At 40.9% G+C, this 18374-nt stretch overlaps 1 protein-coding gene across 2 annotated transcripts; it reads left to right on the top strand.

Moving 5' to 3' along the window:
* Positions 1 to 208: 208 nt before the first annotated feature.
* LOC144695812 (zinc-binding protein A33-like) lies at positions 209 to 17927 on the top strand. 2 transcript variants are annotated; one of them, XM_078566821.1, is made up of 6 exons: positions 209 to 686; positions 8149 to 8244; positions 8478 to 8711; positions 12133 to 12155; positions 12244 to 12482; positions 13169 to 17927. In XM_078566821.1, the coding sequence occupies exons 1-6, from the start codon at positions 273 to 275 to the stop codon at positions 13693 to 13695; spliced, it is 1533 nt and encodes a 510-aa protein (XP_078422947.1). In that variant the 5' UTR covers positions 209 to 272; the 3' UTR covers positions 13696 to 17927. The 2 variants fall into 2 exon arrangements, with proteins under 2 accessions (XP_078422947.1, XP_078422948.1); XM_078566822.1 differs by lacking the exon at positions 8149 to 8244.
* The last annotated feature ends 447 nt before the right edge of the window (positions 17928 to 18374 follow it).

Raw genomic sequence — 18374 nt, 5'->3', positions numbered from 1 at the left:
CTGAAGAAGCTGTTATTTTTCTCTTTAGAACAGAAAAGGTAAAAGAGAGATTTAATTGGAGAGTTTAAAATCATGAAGGGTGTTGATACAGCGGATAAAGATGAACTGTGTAGTAATTGTAGCTTTAAGGAATGTAGTGACTGTAGCTTTAAGACTTATTGTGTTCTATAGTATCACGTGACAGTGTGAGTTAATCTGTATTGGCCAATTGTTCTTTGATCAGCAATCGATGAAGAAATGAAAGTGAAAACGTGGAGTCCAGAACAGATGACATGGCAGCCAACAGGCAGGTCTTAGCCCTGACCGAGGATTTAACCTGCTCCATCTGCCTGTCTCTGTTTGTGGAGCCGGTGCGGCTGGACTGTGATCACAACTTCTGTAAATCCTGTATCCAGAAGTGTTGGGAAAACCAGAGTGAGGTCGTGTCCTGCCCGGAATGTCGTGCTGTTTTCCCCCAGAAGTGCTATAAAAGTGCCAGGGTGTTGGCCAATCTCTGTGAGAAAACTCGACAGCTGGATCTGAAGCTGGACCGAGAGGCGGTGGGGTCTCACTGTGAGGAACACGACGAGAAGCTGAAGCTCTTCTGTGAGGACGATCTGTCCCTGATCTGTGTCATTTGTAGAGATTCACCCGCACATTCGGAGCACAGCTTCCTGCCTGTTGGGGATGCGGTGAAAAAGTACAAGGCAAGGGACATAAGGCGTGTTTTGGGGACCGCGGGTAGAAGTTATGATGTTCTGGTTCTTTAGTAGTGAGGCAGTTGAACTAATTATGTTTACTGGGAAGACTGTCTTTCCAGTAGCAATAAGATTTTAAAATGGGCCTGAGTTTATGGTGCAGGATGTTGCTGCAATTGTTGTACTTTGAAGATCGCTGCAGATGATTACAGAGACTGTACAAGGTGCAAGCGAACACTAAGGACTGTCAGAACAAAAACAGAATTACCTGGAAAAACTCAGCAGGTCTGGCAGCATTGGTGGAGAAGAAAACAGCTTTATGTTTTTAACTAAGAACTGTCAGGTTTGATTGTCACGAACGTCGGGCTGGACTGACACGTAATGATCTGACTGTCCCTATATTTTGGGCCTTTTTAAATGCTATCTTGTCTTTATATCCGCATGTAGACCTCTGTAGGTATTTTTGTTTGCCCCCTTCTATGTATCCACCTGTTTGTGTTATCTCCATGTACTGTGTGTGCCCTGTTTCACCCGTACTTCACATTAAGGAAAGCAGCAACTTGTATTTATTGAATGGATAAAAGGAGCAGCGGCAGCATGGATAGGAAATTGGCTGAGTGACAGGAAATTTCGGACTGGTGTCAGGTATGTAGTGGGGTCCCCCAGGCTGGGCCCTGGAAAAGGGGAGTGCAGATGGTGCCGAACCATTGGGGCTGGGGGTGGTGGATGCCCAGGTTCCATGTTTGAACCACTTCCTTTCTTGCTTTATATTAATTACCTAGGCTTGCGTGTACAGGGCACAATTTCAAAAAAAAATGTACATGCCACAAAACTTGCTAGTATTGTGAACTGTGAGAAGGACGGAGGTAGACTTCAAGAGAACATAGATACATGGTGGAATGTACGGATGCCTGGCTGATGAAATTTGATACAGAGAGGTGTGGGAAGAACGAGGAGAGGCAGAAGGAGGAGAGGCAATGTAAAATAAAGGACATAATTCTACCAGGAGCAAAGGGACCTGGCTTATATAGGCACATATCACTGAAGGTGGCAGGGTAGATTGAGGGAGTTGCTGAGAAGCCATTCTGAATCCTAGGCTTCATAAATAGAAACATAATGCACAGAAACAAAGGATATAATGAACCTTTATAAAACACTCGTTCAGCCTTAACTAGAATATTGTTTCTAATTCTGGGCTCCACACTTTAGGAAGGATATTAAAGTGTTAGAGAAGGTGCAGCAGTGATTTACAAGAATGGTTCCAGGGATGAGGAGCTTCAATTATTTAGATAAATTGGGAAATTGAGATTGTTCTCCTTAGAAAAGCAAAGGTTGACTGAAGATTCAATAGAGGTTTTGAAAATCTCAGGGGTCTAGACAGAGTAGAAAATGGGAAACTGCTGGCATTGACAGAAGGCTGAGAACAGATGACATGATTTAAGGTGCATGGCAAAGAACAAAAGGTGACATGAGGAAAACTGTTTGATGCAGTGAGTAGTTAGGATCTGGAGTTTGCTGCCTAAGAGTGTGGTGGAGGCTGGTTCAGTTGTGGCTTTCAAATGGGAATTGGATAATTATCCAAAAGAAAAAACATAAGACTACAGGGGAAGGGTAGCAGAGTGTGCTAAAATCCTCTCCATTGGCAGAATTTTATGGCTCCTCCAGCCGACAAGATCTCCAGTCCCACCGAAGCGATTGGGCAGTTGAACAGCTTGCCACATTTTGTCTGTGGAACCCTTTTCCCCAGAAAGCAGTGGAGGCGGGGACATTGAATATTTTTAAGGCACAGGTAGATAGGTTCTTGATTGATAAGGGAGTCAAAGCGTATAGAGGATAGGCAGGAAAGCAGAGTTGAGGCCACAATCAGATCTGCCATGACCTTATTGATTGGCAGAGCAGGCTCAAGGGTCCAAATGGCCTACCCCTGCTCCTAATTCGTATGCTTGTAGGTTTGTACTTTGAACAGTGGCGAAGACTGTTAAGAAATTAATAAATAGAAAAACAGTCTGATTACTGTGGAATAAGCTGAGTGCATCATCAACAAGAGTGGTGAACAATATCACAGAAGAAATTCATTTTTATTTATGTATGTGGCGTAATGTCACAAGTGCATAATTTTACATGAGCTGCTGTTACAGACAGGAGGGGAGTTAATTTAAACAGCACTAATTTCTCCTCTCACCACCCATCCATAAACAGAAAGCTGATTTGATTTGTTTCCCCTTTTATAAGTGGTGGCATATTTCCCAATACCTAGTTTTAGTGCAATCCAATTTTCTATCAATAACCCCACGTCAAACTTGAGATAGGATGAACTCAATAGGTTAGTTTATTTGCACAAACTCAATGTGAAAATTGGGTTTGCAATGCCCCCCTCACCTTCAGATAGTAAAGAGAGGGGTAAAGAAATGAAAGATTTACAGTATGTAGACCACAGAGAAAAGAAATATTGCTTCACATGGGTTCCAGAGTCCAGAATCAAAGTCCAATGAGGTATTCCTTCACAGAGGTCGGCAGGCTGAAAACCGATGGTTTAGAATTCATTTTTCCAGTAGCATTAATTTCACATGATGAGATTGATTCAGCTCTGCGTACCTATCTTACAGGTAATAGCACAGAACTTCCAGCAGAGGCAGTGTAGATGGGGCCAGGTGTCCAACCTGGGCCAGAGCTGTTTTGGTGTTGCCTGCTAGTCAGATGTTAAACAGCAGACTTTGCTGTGCAATTCCACAAGCTATAGGCCCATGTCACATGATTCCCATCTCTCCACTACCTTTGACAAAGGATGTGTAACCACTTGAAGTTGTGATGTGCAGTCACCAGATGATCATTGGTAGCTCCTCAGAGATAAATATGTGTGAGATTTCCAAAAATGCAATGTGGTTTCTTTTACTCTGGAGTTACAGACAGATCCAGTTTCAGGATCTTTGTTCAGTTTTTTAAATTTTAGATTAGCCATAAGGATATCTATATGTATCTTTTTAAAAATATAGTGTGAGGTCTTAGTACCTCAAAGTGCTTTGATACAAAAATAAAATGAGTGAAACTGAATTTATAAAGATATTGAATAAAGTGTATGATATGACAGATAAAGTCATAGTATAATGCCAAATCTTTGCCAAGAAGCAGAAATATGTTACACGGATAATTACAGGACTGATATAAATACTGTTCAGTGAGTAAAATAGAATAGGGAAAATCTTGAAGGGATACATTTATGAATCTTTGTAACATAGAAGAAGAAAACTATTAACTCAAATAAATTGTTTACTGGAGCATATATGTTAGGAAACCCTATCAATGCCTACGTTGCTTTATTCAGGTTAAAACTACTGGTTTGGACTTTGCATGGCTCCTTGTACCCCAAACAAAGCATCTTGCAGCAGGGCAGGGGTCCATTTGGCTAGAGTGTCTACATTGGCTGTTTGTCCAGACTGAATAAAACGACTCCCATTGCCTCACCCTATGCAATTAGCAGCACAGTGCATTTCCTCCTTCAATTGAATCTGCAACAGGGCCTACCTTAGCCACTCCTTATGTCAAACAACCCCCTGTTTAAAGAACAAAAACAGAATTACCTGGAAAAACTCAGCAGGTCTGGCAGCATCGGTGGAGAAGAAATCAGTTAACGTTTCGAGTCTTCATGACCCTTCGGCAGAACTGCCGAAGTTCTGCCTAAGGGTCATGAAGACTCGAAACGTTAACTGATTTCTTCTCCACCGATGCTGCCAGACCTGCTGAGTTTTTCCAGGTAATTCTGTTTTTGTTTTGGATTTCCAGCATCCGTAGTAGCTTTTAGCTTTTTGTTTTTACCCCTGTTTAAAGACTTTTGCCTAACCCCTGTCTTTACTGCTTTGTTTGCACAACCTCCTGTATGGGGTTAGTCTGTTGAGATTTAGCTACCAATTAAAGCTGCAACAGGTCCTATCTCAACCACTTCCTATCTAAGTATTTTCATCATCAAACAGCCCTTTTTTTTTAAAGACTTTTGCCTAACTCCTGTCCTTACTGCTTAGTTTGCACAGCCTCCTGTATGGAGTTAGTCTGTTGAGATGGAGTTACCAATGTGCTGTCATACTTCGGAAGTTTTTATTCAGGGATAATGTATTCTTTCAATGACCCTCATTAGATTGAGGAATATAAGAATCCTGTCCTAAAGTTCAGCTGCTGTTTGACTAGTGTGGATTTTGGAATCCTTTGCTCCAATATATTACTCTTGGCATCCCTCCATTGCTGCCTGCACTGATTGTACCCCAGCCAAGCTCACTCCATATCAAGAGTTATACCATGACCCAGAAAAATTACATGGCAGTGTATGATTTACACATTGAGACATCAAAATGGTTGTTCTAGCACTATTTTGGCAACATACAAATTTTCCTTAAGGTTCCATATATGTGGCTCTCTTAACTTCCTAGTAATGCCCTTACCCTACTTAAATTCACTGACGTGATATTGTAATCCATACTTTAAAATGTAAATCATTTCCAGTTATCAGGAAATTGGCAAATGAGCCAGAGGAGAGATGAGGAGATGTTTTTTTTTTGCACAGAGAGTTGTTGTGATCTGGAATGCACTGACTGGCAGGCCAGTGGAAGAATGTTTAACTGTAGCATTCAAAAGAGAAGTGGATAAATAAAGGGAAGGAAGAAAATTTGCAGGAATACGGAGAATGTGTTGGGAGATGGGATTAATTGAACAGCTCTTTTAAAGAACTGGCGTTGGCAAGATGGACTGAATGGCTTCCTCCTGTGCTGTATTATTCAATGGTGCTACACGTGAGAAGTACTCGGTGTTTGTCCAACTTGACATATTATTTTATTCGTAAGTGTCTGAATATCCGAGTGGTTTTTGATATCTTTATCATTTCAAGTCAATTGATGAAAAATCACCGACTGCTGGTCTGGAGTTCTGTGGCACACATGTCGGGTGTACATCTACAAACTGTTTTAAACCCAGTTTAATTGGTTTAAAACATTCAGACAACACTCGGAGCAAAGCATTTTCAAGCTCAGTTTATGAGATTATCTTCCATTTCCATCGTCTTTTCACTGTCTGGACTAGCAGTGGAGGCAATTGTATTAGTTTACCACTGTAACCTTTTGGAATGTAGAAGAGCTATTTCTGTGTTCTGTTGAAGCTGCTGTGAAAATTGCCCAAAACTCTTGAGTTTCTATTCACAACTGTAATGCTTCATCCCTGTTAACCTCCTCATATATGCCACATTGCCCCTTTGCCAATGAATTATGAATTAATGTTCTTCTTGTAATTGGGTCCTTAATCTGGCACAAAATACAGAAATTGCAGCTGAAGTTCAATGTTGCCTAATTGTTTTGTACTGTACATCCATCAACACAAAACCAAAGACGTTGTTTTACCCTTCAATCTATTAGCACTGTTGCTTTAATAACCTCTAGAACCACACACCATTCTTCTCCGAGGCTCCACTTTAGCACATTTCAGTTTCCAATAAATAGTTGGAGCGTGTACTATGTTGGATTTTGTTCCTTTAACTGCATCTGACACTTTTTGCCTTTCCTGATGGCCTACCCACACCCATGACCTTTGGGAATTCTTGTATAATTTGGTGTCTTCAGCAACACCAATTTCTTCAGAACACCATCTGCCATTTCCAGTTTAGCAACATTCTCTCAGCCCCATGCTTTGCTTTCCGCTGTTCTAACTACCTCACAATCCTTCAAAGTTATAGAAGTTCACTGAGTTGAATAGATTGCAGATTCTGGGCTGGCAGTGCACACTGTTTTATATGATGTGCTTCTGGCCTGTCTGAAGAGTCTAGCAGCAGACTGTTAGCTCATGATGGTCAAATCCCTCCTAAATCATTGTGTCATTACCTCTAATAAATCTCCAAAGGGTTTACTGACACCATTCAATCATTGAGTTGGTAGCTGAGTGGGACTTACAAGTAAGACTATGAGGAAACAAGGCCTATTTACTCAGTAAACAAGATCTGTTTATACTGTAGTTGAATATACTATATAAAGGCAAACACTCTACAGTGTCCAAAAAGAGTATTTATAGAACAATTTATGAACTAAATGGAATAAAAGCACAGAGTTCTCGAGCAACATTTTATGAGTAGAAGATGGTTACATAAAAACACATTATGTGTACATCAATCTCAGTCACTTACAGCATGGATCCAGTCATGATTGTTGTCCTGTTGCGATTGGTGGGGAAAATTATTCAATTTGTGGTTCAGTTGAGAGCTCCTGGATTATAAGGTTGTGGGTTCGATACCCACGCCAGAACTTAAAAAGACAAATAAAGGCTGACGTCCAGTGCACTACTGAGGGAATGTTTCTCAGTCTTTCAGATGAAATGTCAAACCAAGGCCCCATCTGCTCTCCCAAGTGGATGTAAAGGAACCCATGACACTGTTGTGATGAAAAGCTGAGGAGTTATCCCTGGGATCACAACCAACATTGCTGTTAACAGGATCCAAGCCAGTTGTTGAAGCTGAAACAAAAGCACTGAGTTCTCTTCATTGAGCGAGTTTATTGACTTGTTCAGTCTCACAGCTCACCTCCCACACAACCCAGTGTCCCAGCTGCCCCCTATTTATATGTGCTCAAAGACATGTAGTACTCATCACCTTTTTCTCTTAACCTTAATAATGTAATTGACAAGACATTAACAATTTATCCCTTAATCAGCATCACAAGAACAGGTTATCTGGTCATTATCACATTGCTGCTTGTGAAAGTTTGGAGTGTGCAAGCAGGCTGACCAACCATCCCGAATTTTATGGGACTGCCCTATATTTGAGGCGATTGTCCCATATCCTGGGTTGCTTGCTGCAGGCATATAGTGTGCCTTGTATTTTTGAAGGTTTTTAGGGCATGTACAGTATGCACTGCCATCTCGGGCTAGCCAGCAACCTTCTCCTGGCTAGAAGGTTCACAAGCATACCCCACTACCAACCCAAATCTCACAGGCTGGGCTGAGTAGCACCTACCACCCCACCCCCCACCCCCCTCTCCCCCCTCCCCCCCCCACCTCCCCCCCACCACCCCCCTCCCCCCCCACCCCGCCCCACCACCTCCACCCTAGTCATACAATCTCCCGTGCCAAAGTGTTGCTCAATTTTTTTCCCCAACTGTTGGTCACCCTGTTTGGAAGTTGGCTGCTGCATTTACTACATTACAACAGTGACTAAATCTCATATGTACTTCTTTGTCTGTAAAGTTCTCTGAATGCCGTGTGGTTAGGTAAAGCACTGTTTAAAATCAAGCCTTTCTTTTATCTCCATTCTGGCTGGGAAAGTATATTTATATTAACCAGTTTCCTAGTTAACATCATCACTTGGTAGTCACACTTTGTGCCTCTGATATTTGAGATTGAAGCTAAATTAATGCATTGCCCCCATTCTAAGTTCCACCTATTTAAAAACAACAAAGAAACAAATTAGAAAAAGGATGAGTTTTGAATGATCTGCTTTCATTGTCAGGTCCAGCTGCAATCCTCCTTAGATTCTTTGGAGGACAGAAAGAAATGCAAAAGTGAATTAAAACGTCAGCAGGAGGAGAAGATTTCAGAACTGGATGTAAGTCCAATTAGTCTAACCTTTAGACACTGCTGTGTTGAAATCTCTCTTGGGCTGTAGTGCTGAATTGGCAGTATCGTATTGTTGACTGTTACACTCTATCTCCATTTCTAGTCTTCAACAGAACTTAATATCAACAGGTGGCCAATGCGATGCCACCAGTTTAGCACTACCACCCAATACTGTGTGACTGTTATACAACCTATTTCTTATGTTATCTCTCACCAACTTAGGAACTCACAGGAACCCTGGAGCAACACATCTCCAAACAATTTGCCAAAATTCACCAATATCTTCAAGACAAAGAAACTTGCTTAATTGAAGAACTCAGGATGCAACGAGAGGAAGATTTTCAATTAATGGAGACAAATTTAGCGGTGATTGATGAAGAATTAAAGCCCCTTGAAGAGGATATATCTAACCTTCAAGCTGTCATTGACCAGCAAGACAACATCATTTTTCTCAAGGTAACACTTTACAAACCAGAACCACACCTGCTCTTGTAGACACCTTAAATCATCAATGGGATCAGGTGATAATGTTAAGGGACAAGTTCTTCTGTTTTTTAAAGTGGCCATGTTTTCACATGATTATAATGCAAATCTGCAGATAATGTGGAAGTGAGTATCTATCACAGCCAACTGTATCACATTTTGCTAAGTATTGGTACTGCCAAAGGTCAGCAGATCTTCACGCTTGAGTCTATGTGAGCTCCAGTATATTTCTGGGCTGCAGTGAAATGGCAATTATCCATACCTTCAGTTAATGATAGTGACCAGGATTAAAAACCCTGATATATTCTGGCCACCCCAATTTACAGACAGTTTACACGCCTTCGCTGTTACTTTAGGTCAGTTTGTTTGACTCAACACAAAGAAGGAATTGCATGATAATTTCACATTGAGAATTTAGTAATTGAGACATTCCAGTTTCTTAATCCAGGTTAAATATTTTAAGGTTCTTGATGTTCATGCTAAATGGTAACAGACCATTTAAGGAGGATGTTGGTAAATAAGTGAGGAAACAGTGTCTTCAAACATCATCATGAGGACAGTTGGGGGAATCCTACATCCAGAAACTGTCTCAAGAGTCTCGACTAAATAGAGAGGCTGACCAGATCTGGGTGTGGTCAGTAAATGTTAAGTGCACTTGAGATTTATGGAAACATTCAAGTTTATTGAAGAGAAAACAAATATATAGAGATTGGAAGCTGAAACTGGGCTTTTTGGATAGGAAGATGGGAGCATGTGCAATCAAAATATAGTTCAAAATATTGGGAGAAATCCAAGGAGGAGAAATTTTAACCATATCCATTCAGCGGAAGTTTGCGGGTAGGCAGTTAAAATCTCCTGAGTTGCTCATTTGCTGGAAAGCCACCAAGATTTGGTTATTTTCCGTTTTAACAGATGCCCCTGGACAGGTGGCAGGCTGTTTTCCCAAAGCCAGTGGGATCTTATTTCCCCTCTGTTAATAGGCATCTAATGATATAATCAGCCCCATTAGAAATGCCCTTATGAGCAGCAACATTGCTGCTGATTTCCCACTAGGTGAAGATGTTGGATTGCTAAAGGTGAAGTAAATTTCAGAAGTGCTCTGCTTTAGCCTCACAAGGGAAACTTAGGCCCCGTTATTCCAGATGCCTCCCTCCCCGACCACAAGCCTCCAAACACCACCTGACAAATGCCCAAGTGCCAATATGTGGTTGAGGGCAGCTAATTTCCCAGATGCCAGCAACTGCTTTCAGTTGGGCAATGGACTGCTGATGTAATGAGGCCTAGCTATTAAAATTATCATGGCCATGAATTGCTGTGGACTAGGTGAAACACAAACTGAAATCTGCAGTTTCTCCAGAGAAACTGTCAAAACCAACCTAGCAATGTGGATTTCTGGTGCAGCAGGGTTACAGTGCAATAAACACTGGCCCATGCTTTGGTGGTATTACAGTTCACTCAGGAAGTCCAGGTTGTTGCAGCAGCATACAGTTTTTGTAGTCTGGATGGTAGACGCTCCAATATTCCTTCCATCACATCGCTGACCAGTAATCTCTCCCACTCTTGCCGCCTGCCATTGGCACATGTTGGAAGGACATACAGGTTGACACTCAGCCTGGTTTGTGATGTTATAAACACACCTTCCTTGACCATCAAGTCCTGGAGTGAGACTCAAACCCAGAGCTTCTGGTTTAGAGGCAGGGACACTACCCACTGCGCCACAAGACCTCCAGGTGTAATTCAATCCTATTTTAAGGTGATGCATTATCAATAGTTAATAATATTCTTTATAATTAAACCACGCCAATTAGACCAATTTGAGACGAAGTGAATGTTTCAGAGGCTAGGAATTTCTCCACTGTACAGGCTGAGATACTGGGTATTACAAAATGGAGGTGCTGCAGTGCCATCGCTGGAAGGAGGGTGGAAATACAGTGTGACTCATTTACATGGGGGGGATTCCCTTATAAATATGGATGTAGGAATTTGTAATAGAAAAGTGACATAGAAATGTGCCAAAACATGTCAGTATGAAGTAAAATGTGGTATGCAGGAAATGAGTGCAGATGTGAGATTACAAATAGGAACACAGGAACCAGGGTGGACCATTCATCCCCGAGAGCCTCTTCAATTAGATCAGGGCTGATCTGCAACTTAACTCCATTCATGCACATTGGCTGCTTGACCCTTAACATCCTTGCCTAACAGAAATCTGTCAATATCAATGTTATGGTTATGTCTCCTTGTTCTGAGCTGTCTACCCTTTCAAATCATGTACTCATATTGAACACCACGATTAAGTCCTCATAATTTGCCCATTTAGCTCCATTATCATCCTGGAGAATGTGTGCTGCACCTGCTCCAAAACAAATATATCTGTCCTGAGATGCTTTGCCCATAACTGAACTTAATTCTGTAAATGGGATCTAACCAAAGCTTTATATAAGTGTAACATAATTTCCTTTGTATTGAAGCCCCTTGGAGATAAAGGCCAACATTTCATTAGGCTTTTAAATTGTTTTCTACCTCTCTGCTAACTTTTATGTGAGTTCTGTACATAGGTCCATAAATCTTTCTGATCATCTGGTTCCTAGTTTCTCACTATTTTCAAAATATTTGCATTTATCTTTATCGGGTGTAAAGTGGATGATCTCATATTTCCTCACGTTGAGCTCCATCTATCACAGTTTAGTCGACTAACTTAATCTACCAATGTCCCAATGCAATTTCCTGCTCCCAGCCATACTGCTTCCAGAGCCACATAATTTAGTGCTGTCAGCAAGCTTGAATATATGGATCTTCATTCCTTCATCTATGTCAGTGAGAAATGTGATAAAAAGCTCAGGCTCTAGTACAGACCCATGGTGAAAAAAACAATAGTCACACCCTGACAATTTAAATATAGACACATTATCCCGATTCTCTGTCTCCTAGTCACTAATCAAATCCCCTGTCCATCTCAATAGGTTCTTCCAGATTCATGCACTTACATATTTTCTAATAGTCTCTTGTATGGAACTTTACTGAATGCCAACAGGGAATCCATGTAAATAGTGCCTACAGTCACTCCTCACCTAGCATGTCAGTAACCTCCTATTAAAATTCTGTTAGGTAAGCTACATGTCACTTAACCATTACAAATCAGTGTTGGCTCTCTCTGGACAGTTCATAAATAAATATATTACAGATAAATATTCATATGCAAAGGAGCTGGTACCTGGGTGAATGTCCAGTATGCTTTATTGCTACCAAGATGTCTAGTTTCACATTGCCAGAACCATTTATTCAGATTTCACAGTAGAGCTTATCACAAGTTCTTACCCAGTGATTGTGAAGTAGAAGTTGTGTCATATACTAAAACAATATAATTCACATTTTATTTATTTTTTGTATACAGGAAATGAAAAGATTGCCAGAAAGGTGTGTATGATTTAGACCCATAATTTTATACATAATGAAGATATGACATTATTTTCAGAAGTTAAATCAATTTGTCAACCCAATTCAGATGCCTTGGGAATGAAGGAGAGGAGGGAAGTGATGTAGATGATGCTGATGATGAAGATGATGATGAAAATGATGATGATGATGATGATGAAAGTGAAGAAAGCGGAAGTGAAGGAAGTGGAAGTGGATCTGAAGAACATGATGAAGATACGGTGGGATTCAATGTCCTGACACTGGGCGAGTTCAGAGGACCTTTACTGTATGCAATATGGAAAGAAATGAAAGAGATCATCTCTCCTGGTGAGGCATGACCTACTATTTACCAAATGGCACCGGCTTAACCTAATGTAAAATGGCTGTGATATGTTTAAATTAGGAGGAAGGAACTTGCTACTTACCGTGTCTGTGAGTACATTGCTCAGATACTGACTGCATTGATTTGAATGGAATTGAATATTGGGCCAGGTGTATCACAGTTGGTCCATGGATTATTGCCCACCTAGCACCACAATCTGGACAAACCTCCACCATAGGGTGTTCAAAATTCTAATTGTCACAATCCCCAATATTCTTTATCTTCAGGAGCTCAAACTTTGCACATGTAGTAGGTTGTAGAAAAGTGATTTTCCGCATCATTGTAAATTCAGTGCAAAGTAAAGAAATAGGAATTTGTTCTCTTAATTTCAAAAGCCTGTCTCAAGCAGGGACATGAAACAGGCCTTAGGGCATCAGCCACCTGCTATACATGGAGTTCAATACTCTGTCCTATTGAAGTTGGTTGGGGCCTATAACAGATCCAATAATGCCCATTTTAAACCCAAGTTAATTTCCACAAGAAATGTGAATTATAGAAATATTCATTTATAATGGGAAATACATATTTTCTATTAAATGAGAATTACCTACATGTAAACTAAAAATGAATAACCATTGTTTGTATTTGTTAGTGTGTCACGTTTAACTTTGTTATTTTTATTTCTTCCAAGTTCCAGTGCCACTGACTCTCGACCCAAACACAGCACATCCTCAGCTTATCTTGTCTGACAACCTGACCAGCATGAAACTCGGTGACATGGAAGTACCACTTTTGAATAATCTAGAAAGATTTGATGAGTATCCCTGTGTCCTGGGATCAGAGGGATTCACATTAGGGAAACACTACTGGGAGGTGGAAGTAGGGGACATCCCTGACTGGCTTATTGGTGTGGCCACTGAGTCAGCCAATCGAAAGGGGGAAATCAATCCTTTCCCTGAAAATGGATATTGGACTCTGTCGTTGACAAATGGAGATGAATATGAGACTGATGAGATTCTTAAATTAAGTGTGAAACCCAGGACCATCGGAGTTTACCTGGACCACGAGGGAGGACAGTTGTCATTTTACAATGCTGATGACATGTCTCATCTCTTCACTTACACTGACACATCCACTGAGAAACTCTTTCCGTATTTTGCTCTGATTGATATTGATAAAAATGCCAAGCCTCTTAAGTTGCGCCATTTAGTAGTGTGAGACATTATACTATAGAGGCGGCAGCCAAGGAAGAGAAATAATCTTGATCCCACTGTTGTGTATATTCTATTCTTACAAAGAAAACCAGAACTTCCAACATGTAGCTAGTGCGTTCTGCTCAGCAAGAAAGACCCAGATTGAAAGCACATTTAAACCAATGGAGCTGTATCTGTATCGGTGTAGATCAGTGTATGGAAAGGGTTAATTTGATGGCCCGGAGGTCTATCAATATTTTAATCCTATTCACTTCTCATAACACTCTCATAATAATATCCTTCAGCTTTTGCCTGTTAAGTGAGGACGTTTAACTCAATTTTGATGCGGTGACAATAGAATTAGTTACTCCTGACCAATTCTGCTTAATGTTTAAACCAATATATTTAAAGCCACTGAAACCCAACTTCCAATCTTAAATTCCACTTTAATCTTGTTAGTAACACATTTCTAAAATTCCACTGTACCACCCCATTAGAAATCATCAGCATGCATCATGAAGATGCTGAAAATTTCCCTTTTTGATGACAATAAAACATTGCAGGATCTGCTTTTAGTTGAACATAGCCTACTTTCAGCAAAACAGATCTCACTGAAAAATACCACACCCTCGAGGCATCATTCAGGCCTAAAATGCATTTGTTTAGTTCCCAGAATTTCACTTCTGGATTGCTCGCCTCTAGGCGGTTTCAAAAGCCTTTCTGCCTGAAATTGATCACCATGCAAAAATGTGGCTTTTATGTCAATTGATCAATGCTCCCATGAATATGGGGCCAAAAGAGCTAAAAAAGACTTTCAGAATTACTTTTCCCAATGTGGTAGAGTGTACTCTTAACATCTGTTTCAACCAGTAGCTCTTCAAAATTCCAAGCAGCTTGTCTCGCTTTAGTCTTATAAGTCCCATTTGCGAGGACCGTTTCCATACATGTCCATCCATGCGACAGGGCTGGCTGTCTTCTATCTTGTACTTCAGAATAAACTGCAAATTCCTTCCAGTATGTAATCCCTTTTGTTTTGCCTCCCTTATTAGTTTACTCTTTGTTTATTTGCAGTCACCTAAACTTCGGTCATGGGGACTTCAGCTTCTAGTCGTAACTCAAGACTGTTCTGTGGCCCTACTTTCATTGTGTAATCTATTTTAGCTGCGGCCTCTGTTTGCACTTCAATGTCTTTCGGGATGACTACTGTAAGATCTCACTCTCACGTGGTCAGATACCCTTTCTCCAGTACGTGGCCATTTTGTAACACAAGATTCACTCTCACACCCACTATTAGAACTCTCACTGGGCTTTCTTACTTTCCATTATTTTACCCCATTCTGCCAGTCAATGGACCTCACTTCTTGGCCATCGCCTTGAACATTTAACCTGTATTTAAACTTGCCAGTAGCTTTTCCAGCACGTTCCACAATAGTCCCATCCCTCTGTTCACTGGGCTCTTCTAGAACACTTGTCACCCAAGGCCCCATTTAAAGCACGTGGCGTTTGGATGTGATAGCCCTGCCCTGTGCATCATGATCGCTCAAAATATCACCATCCAGCCCCTGATCTGTTGTATTCTGTTTCTCAGGACTGTCATCACAAAACACTTGAGTACGTGAGGTACAGGGTGCCTGATCACTTTCTATAAGCTGCTTAGATTCTGAGAGTTTGTAATCACGGAATCACAGAATCTTAATGGCACAGAAGGAGGCTATTCGGCCCATCATGTCTACACCAGCTCTCAGAATGAACATTATGACCTGTTGCCATTGCCCTGCATTTTCCCCGTACTCTTGCACATTATTTCTATTCAATTAATCATCTAATGTCCTCTTGAATGCCTTGACTGAACCTGCCTCCACCACACTACCAGGCAGTGCATTCCAGACCCGAACCACTCGTTGCGTGAAAAAGTTTTTCTCATGTCATATTTGCTTCTTTTGCAAATCACTTTAAATCTGTGCCCTCTCATTCTTGATCCTTTTACGAGTGTGAACAGCTTCTCCCTATCTACTCTGTCCAATCCCCTCATGATTTTGAACATCTCTATCAAATCTCCTCTCAGCCTTCTCTCCAAGGAGAACAGTCCCAACCTCTCCAATCTATCCTCATAGCTGAAGTTTCTCATCCCTGGAACCATTCTTGTAAACCTCTTCTGCACTATTATAGGAAGGATGTGAACACATTGGTGCGCAGAACTGTACACAATATTCCAGCTAAGGTTGAACGAGTGTCTTATATAAATTCAGCATAACCTCCTTGCTCTTGTACTCTACGTCCCTATTAATAAGGCCCAGGATACTATATGCTTTATTAATTGCTCTCTGCACCTGTCCTGCCACCTTCAATGATCTATGCACATATACACTGAAGTCTTTCTGCTCTTGCACCCCCTTCAAAATTTCATCCCATATTTTATATTGTCTGTCCATGTTTTTCCTACCAAAATGCACCACATGACACTTCTCGGCATTTAACTTCATCTGCCACCTATCTGCCCACTCCATCAACTTGTCTATGTGTCCTCTTGACGTTCCACACCATCCTCCTTGTAGTTCACAACACCCCCAAGCTTCGTATCATCCGCAAACTTTGAAATTGTCCCCTGCACACCAAGATCTAGATCATTAATATATATCAGGAAAAGCAAGGATCCAAACCGACACCTAGGGAACTCCACTACAAACCTTTCTCCAGCTCGAAAAACATCCATTGACCATTACTCTCTGCTTCCTATTTTTCAGCCAATTTTGTACCTATGTTGCTACTGTCCCTTTTATTCCATGAGCAATAACTTTTCTCACAAGTTGGTTGTGTAGCATGGTGTCAAATGCCTTCTGAGAGTCCATGTACACCATTACCCTCTATGTCCCTATTAATAAAACAACAACACTACCTTGTTGACCTTTTCTGTTACCTCTTCAAAAAACTCCAGCAAGTTTGTTAAACACAATTTCCCCTTTAGAAATCCATGCTGGCTCTTCCATATCAACCATATTTTTCCATATGACTACTAATTCTATCCCGAATAATTGTTTCTAGAATCTTGCCCATCACTGAAGTTAAACTGACTGGTCTGTAATTGCTGGGCTTATCCTTACAATCTTTTTTGAACAAGGGCATAATGTTTGCAATTCTCCAGTCCTCTGGTACCTCCCTGAGTCTAGGGAAGACTGAAAGATTATGGCCAGTGCCCCTGCACTTTCTACCCTCGCTTCCTTCAATATCCTTGGATGCATCTCATCTGGTTCAGGTTCCTTGTCAACTTTAAGTACTGACAGTCTATTCAACACTCCCTCTTTATCAATTTTGAACCCTTCTAGTGACAGAGTTTCCTCGTCTGTCACCATGGCCTGGGTAACATCTACCTCCTTGGTAAAGATGGGTGCAAAATATTCATTTAATACCTCAGCCATGGACATGTGTAAATTCCTTTTTCGGTCCCTAATCAGCCCTACTCCTCCTTTTACCACCCTGTAATCAATCCTGGTTAACTGTGAGGAATGAACCTTAATAGTTTGATTACCTATTTGATAACCACTGTCTTACCCTCATGCCCTATTACTTTACCAGGACCTTTCCATTCCTTATGTTCCTCTTTTGTCATACACCAATTCCCCAGAATTAAAGTCTACCTCAGAGAATTTTCTCAGAGATCTCAGCCTTGAGAAAAGTTCTTCTCCCTGCATGTATGACATTCAAATAAGCAGAAAAATTGAACTAACCGTAGTCCCCTCTCGGGCTGGGGGACAGTTGCCCAGCAGTGTAGGTAATTTGAGATTCTTCCTATAGACCAACTGAAATGGATTATAGGCTCCAACTATCTGAAGCAAATTCTGCTGTGCTAATGCAGTTGTCAACTTGCAATTTGGTTGATCTGCTGAGATTTTGTGCAGCATTTCTGCCATTATCACAAGATTTTTTTTCACAGAGTCCATTGCTGAAAGTACGTTGAGCTGCAGCATTGATAACCACAGTGTTCGTATTTTCACATGTCTTTAAATGCGTCATCAACAAATTTGACTCCATTATCAGTCAGAAACTTAGCTGGTGCTCAAAATCCGAACCGTATTCATTTCTCTATGACCTTACGTACAATTGTCCTTTTGTCCTTGCCATGTATTGCAGTTGAAAGATTAAATCTGGTTGCCATGTCTATCAAGTGTAAAATGAAAATATTTCTGTCTTTGTCTCAGACCTTTAGATCCATGGCAACTACCTTATTAAAGTCACATGCCAATGAAAGGCTTACAATAAGTGCCCTCCTATATATTTTATATAGATTTCACATTTTGCACTAATCTCTTTGAGCCTTGTATTCTCCTCATCAACCACACCTTTAGCAGGATTTTTAATCTTTGACAAGAAGGGAGCGAAAATTGTCTTTGCAGTTTTAAGACAATGTGTTTTTTTTCTCTTTGATTCTTATCACCTGATACCATTAATAAAATTCTGATTAGAAATATCAGATTTTTTAAAGGGGATAATGCCCTAATTGGCTAAACTGCAGGCACTTTGGAGAAAGTGCAGAAGAGGTTTGCAAGAACGGTACTGGGGATGAGGAACTTCAGCTATGAGGATAGATTGGAGAGGTTGGGGCTGTTTTCCTTGGAGAGGAGAAGGCTGAGAGGAGATTTGATAGAAATTTCAAAATCATGATGGGACAGGGCAGAGTGGATAGGGAAAAGCTGTTCCCACTCAAGG

This window comes from Cetorhinus maximus, chromosome 21 (genome assembly GCF_964194155.1).
Source record: "Cetorhinus maximus chromosome 21, sCetMax3.hap1.1, whole genome shotgun sequence".
NCBI classification, from domain to species: Eukaryota; Metazoa; Chordata; class Chondrichthyes; order Lamniformes; family Cetorhinidae; genus Cetorhinus; species Cetorhinus maximus.
Note: the sequence above shows the minus strand (reverse complement) of the source record. Positions and strands in the feature narration are given on the sequence as shown.

Bases quoted from the DNA above. Each gene is read 5' to 3' on its own strand.
- LOC144695812 (XM_078566821.1), top strand. From the start codon at position 273: ATGGCAGCCAACAGGCAGGTCTTAGCCCTGACCGAGGATTTAACCTGC. The intron at 687-8,148 runs GCAAGGGACATA...TTTCATTGTCAG, and splicing joins ATGCGGTGAAAAAGTACAAG to GTCCAGCTGCAATCCTCCTT. The intron at 8,245-8,477 runs GTAAGTCCAATT...TCACCAACTTAG, and splicing joins AGAAGATTTCAGAACTGGAT to GAACTCACAGGAACCCTGGA.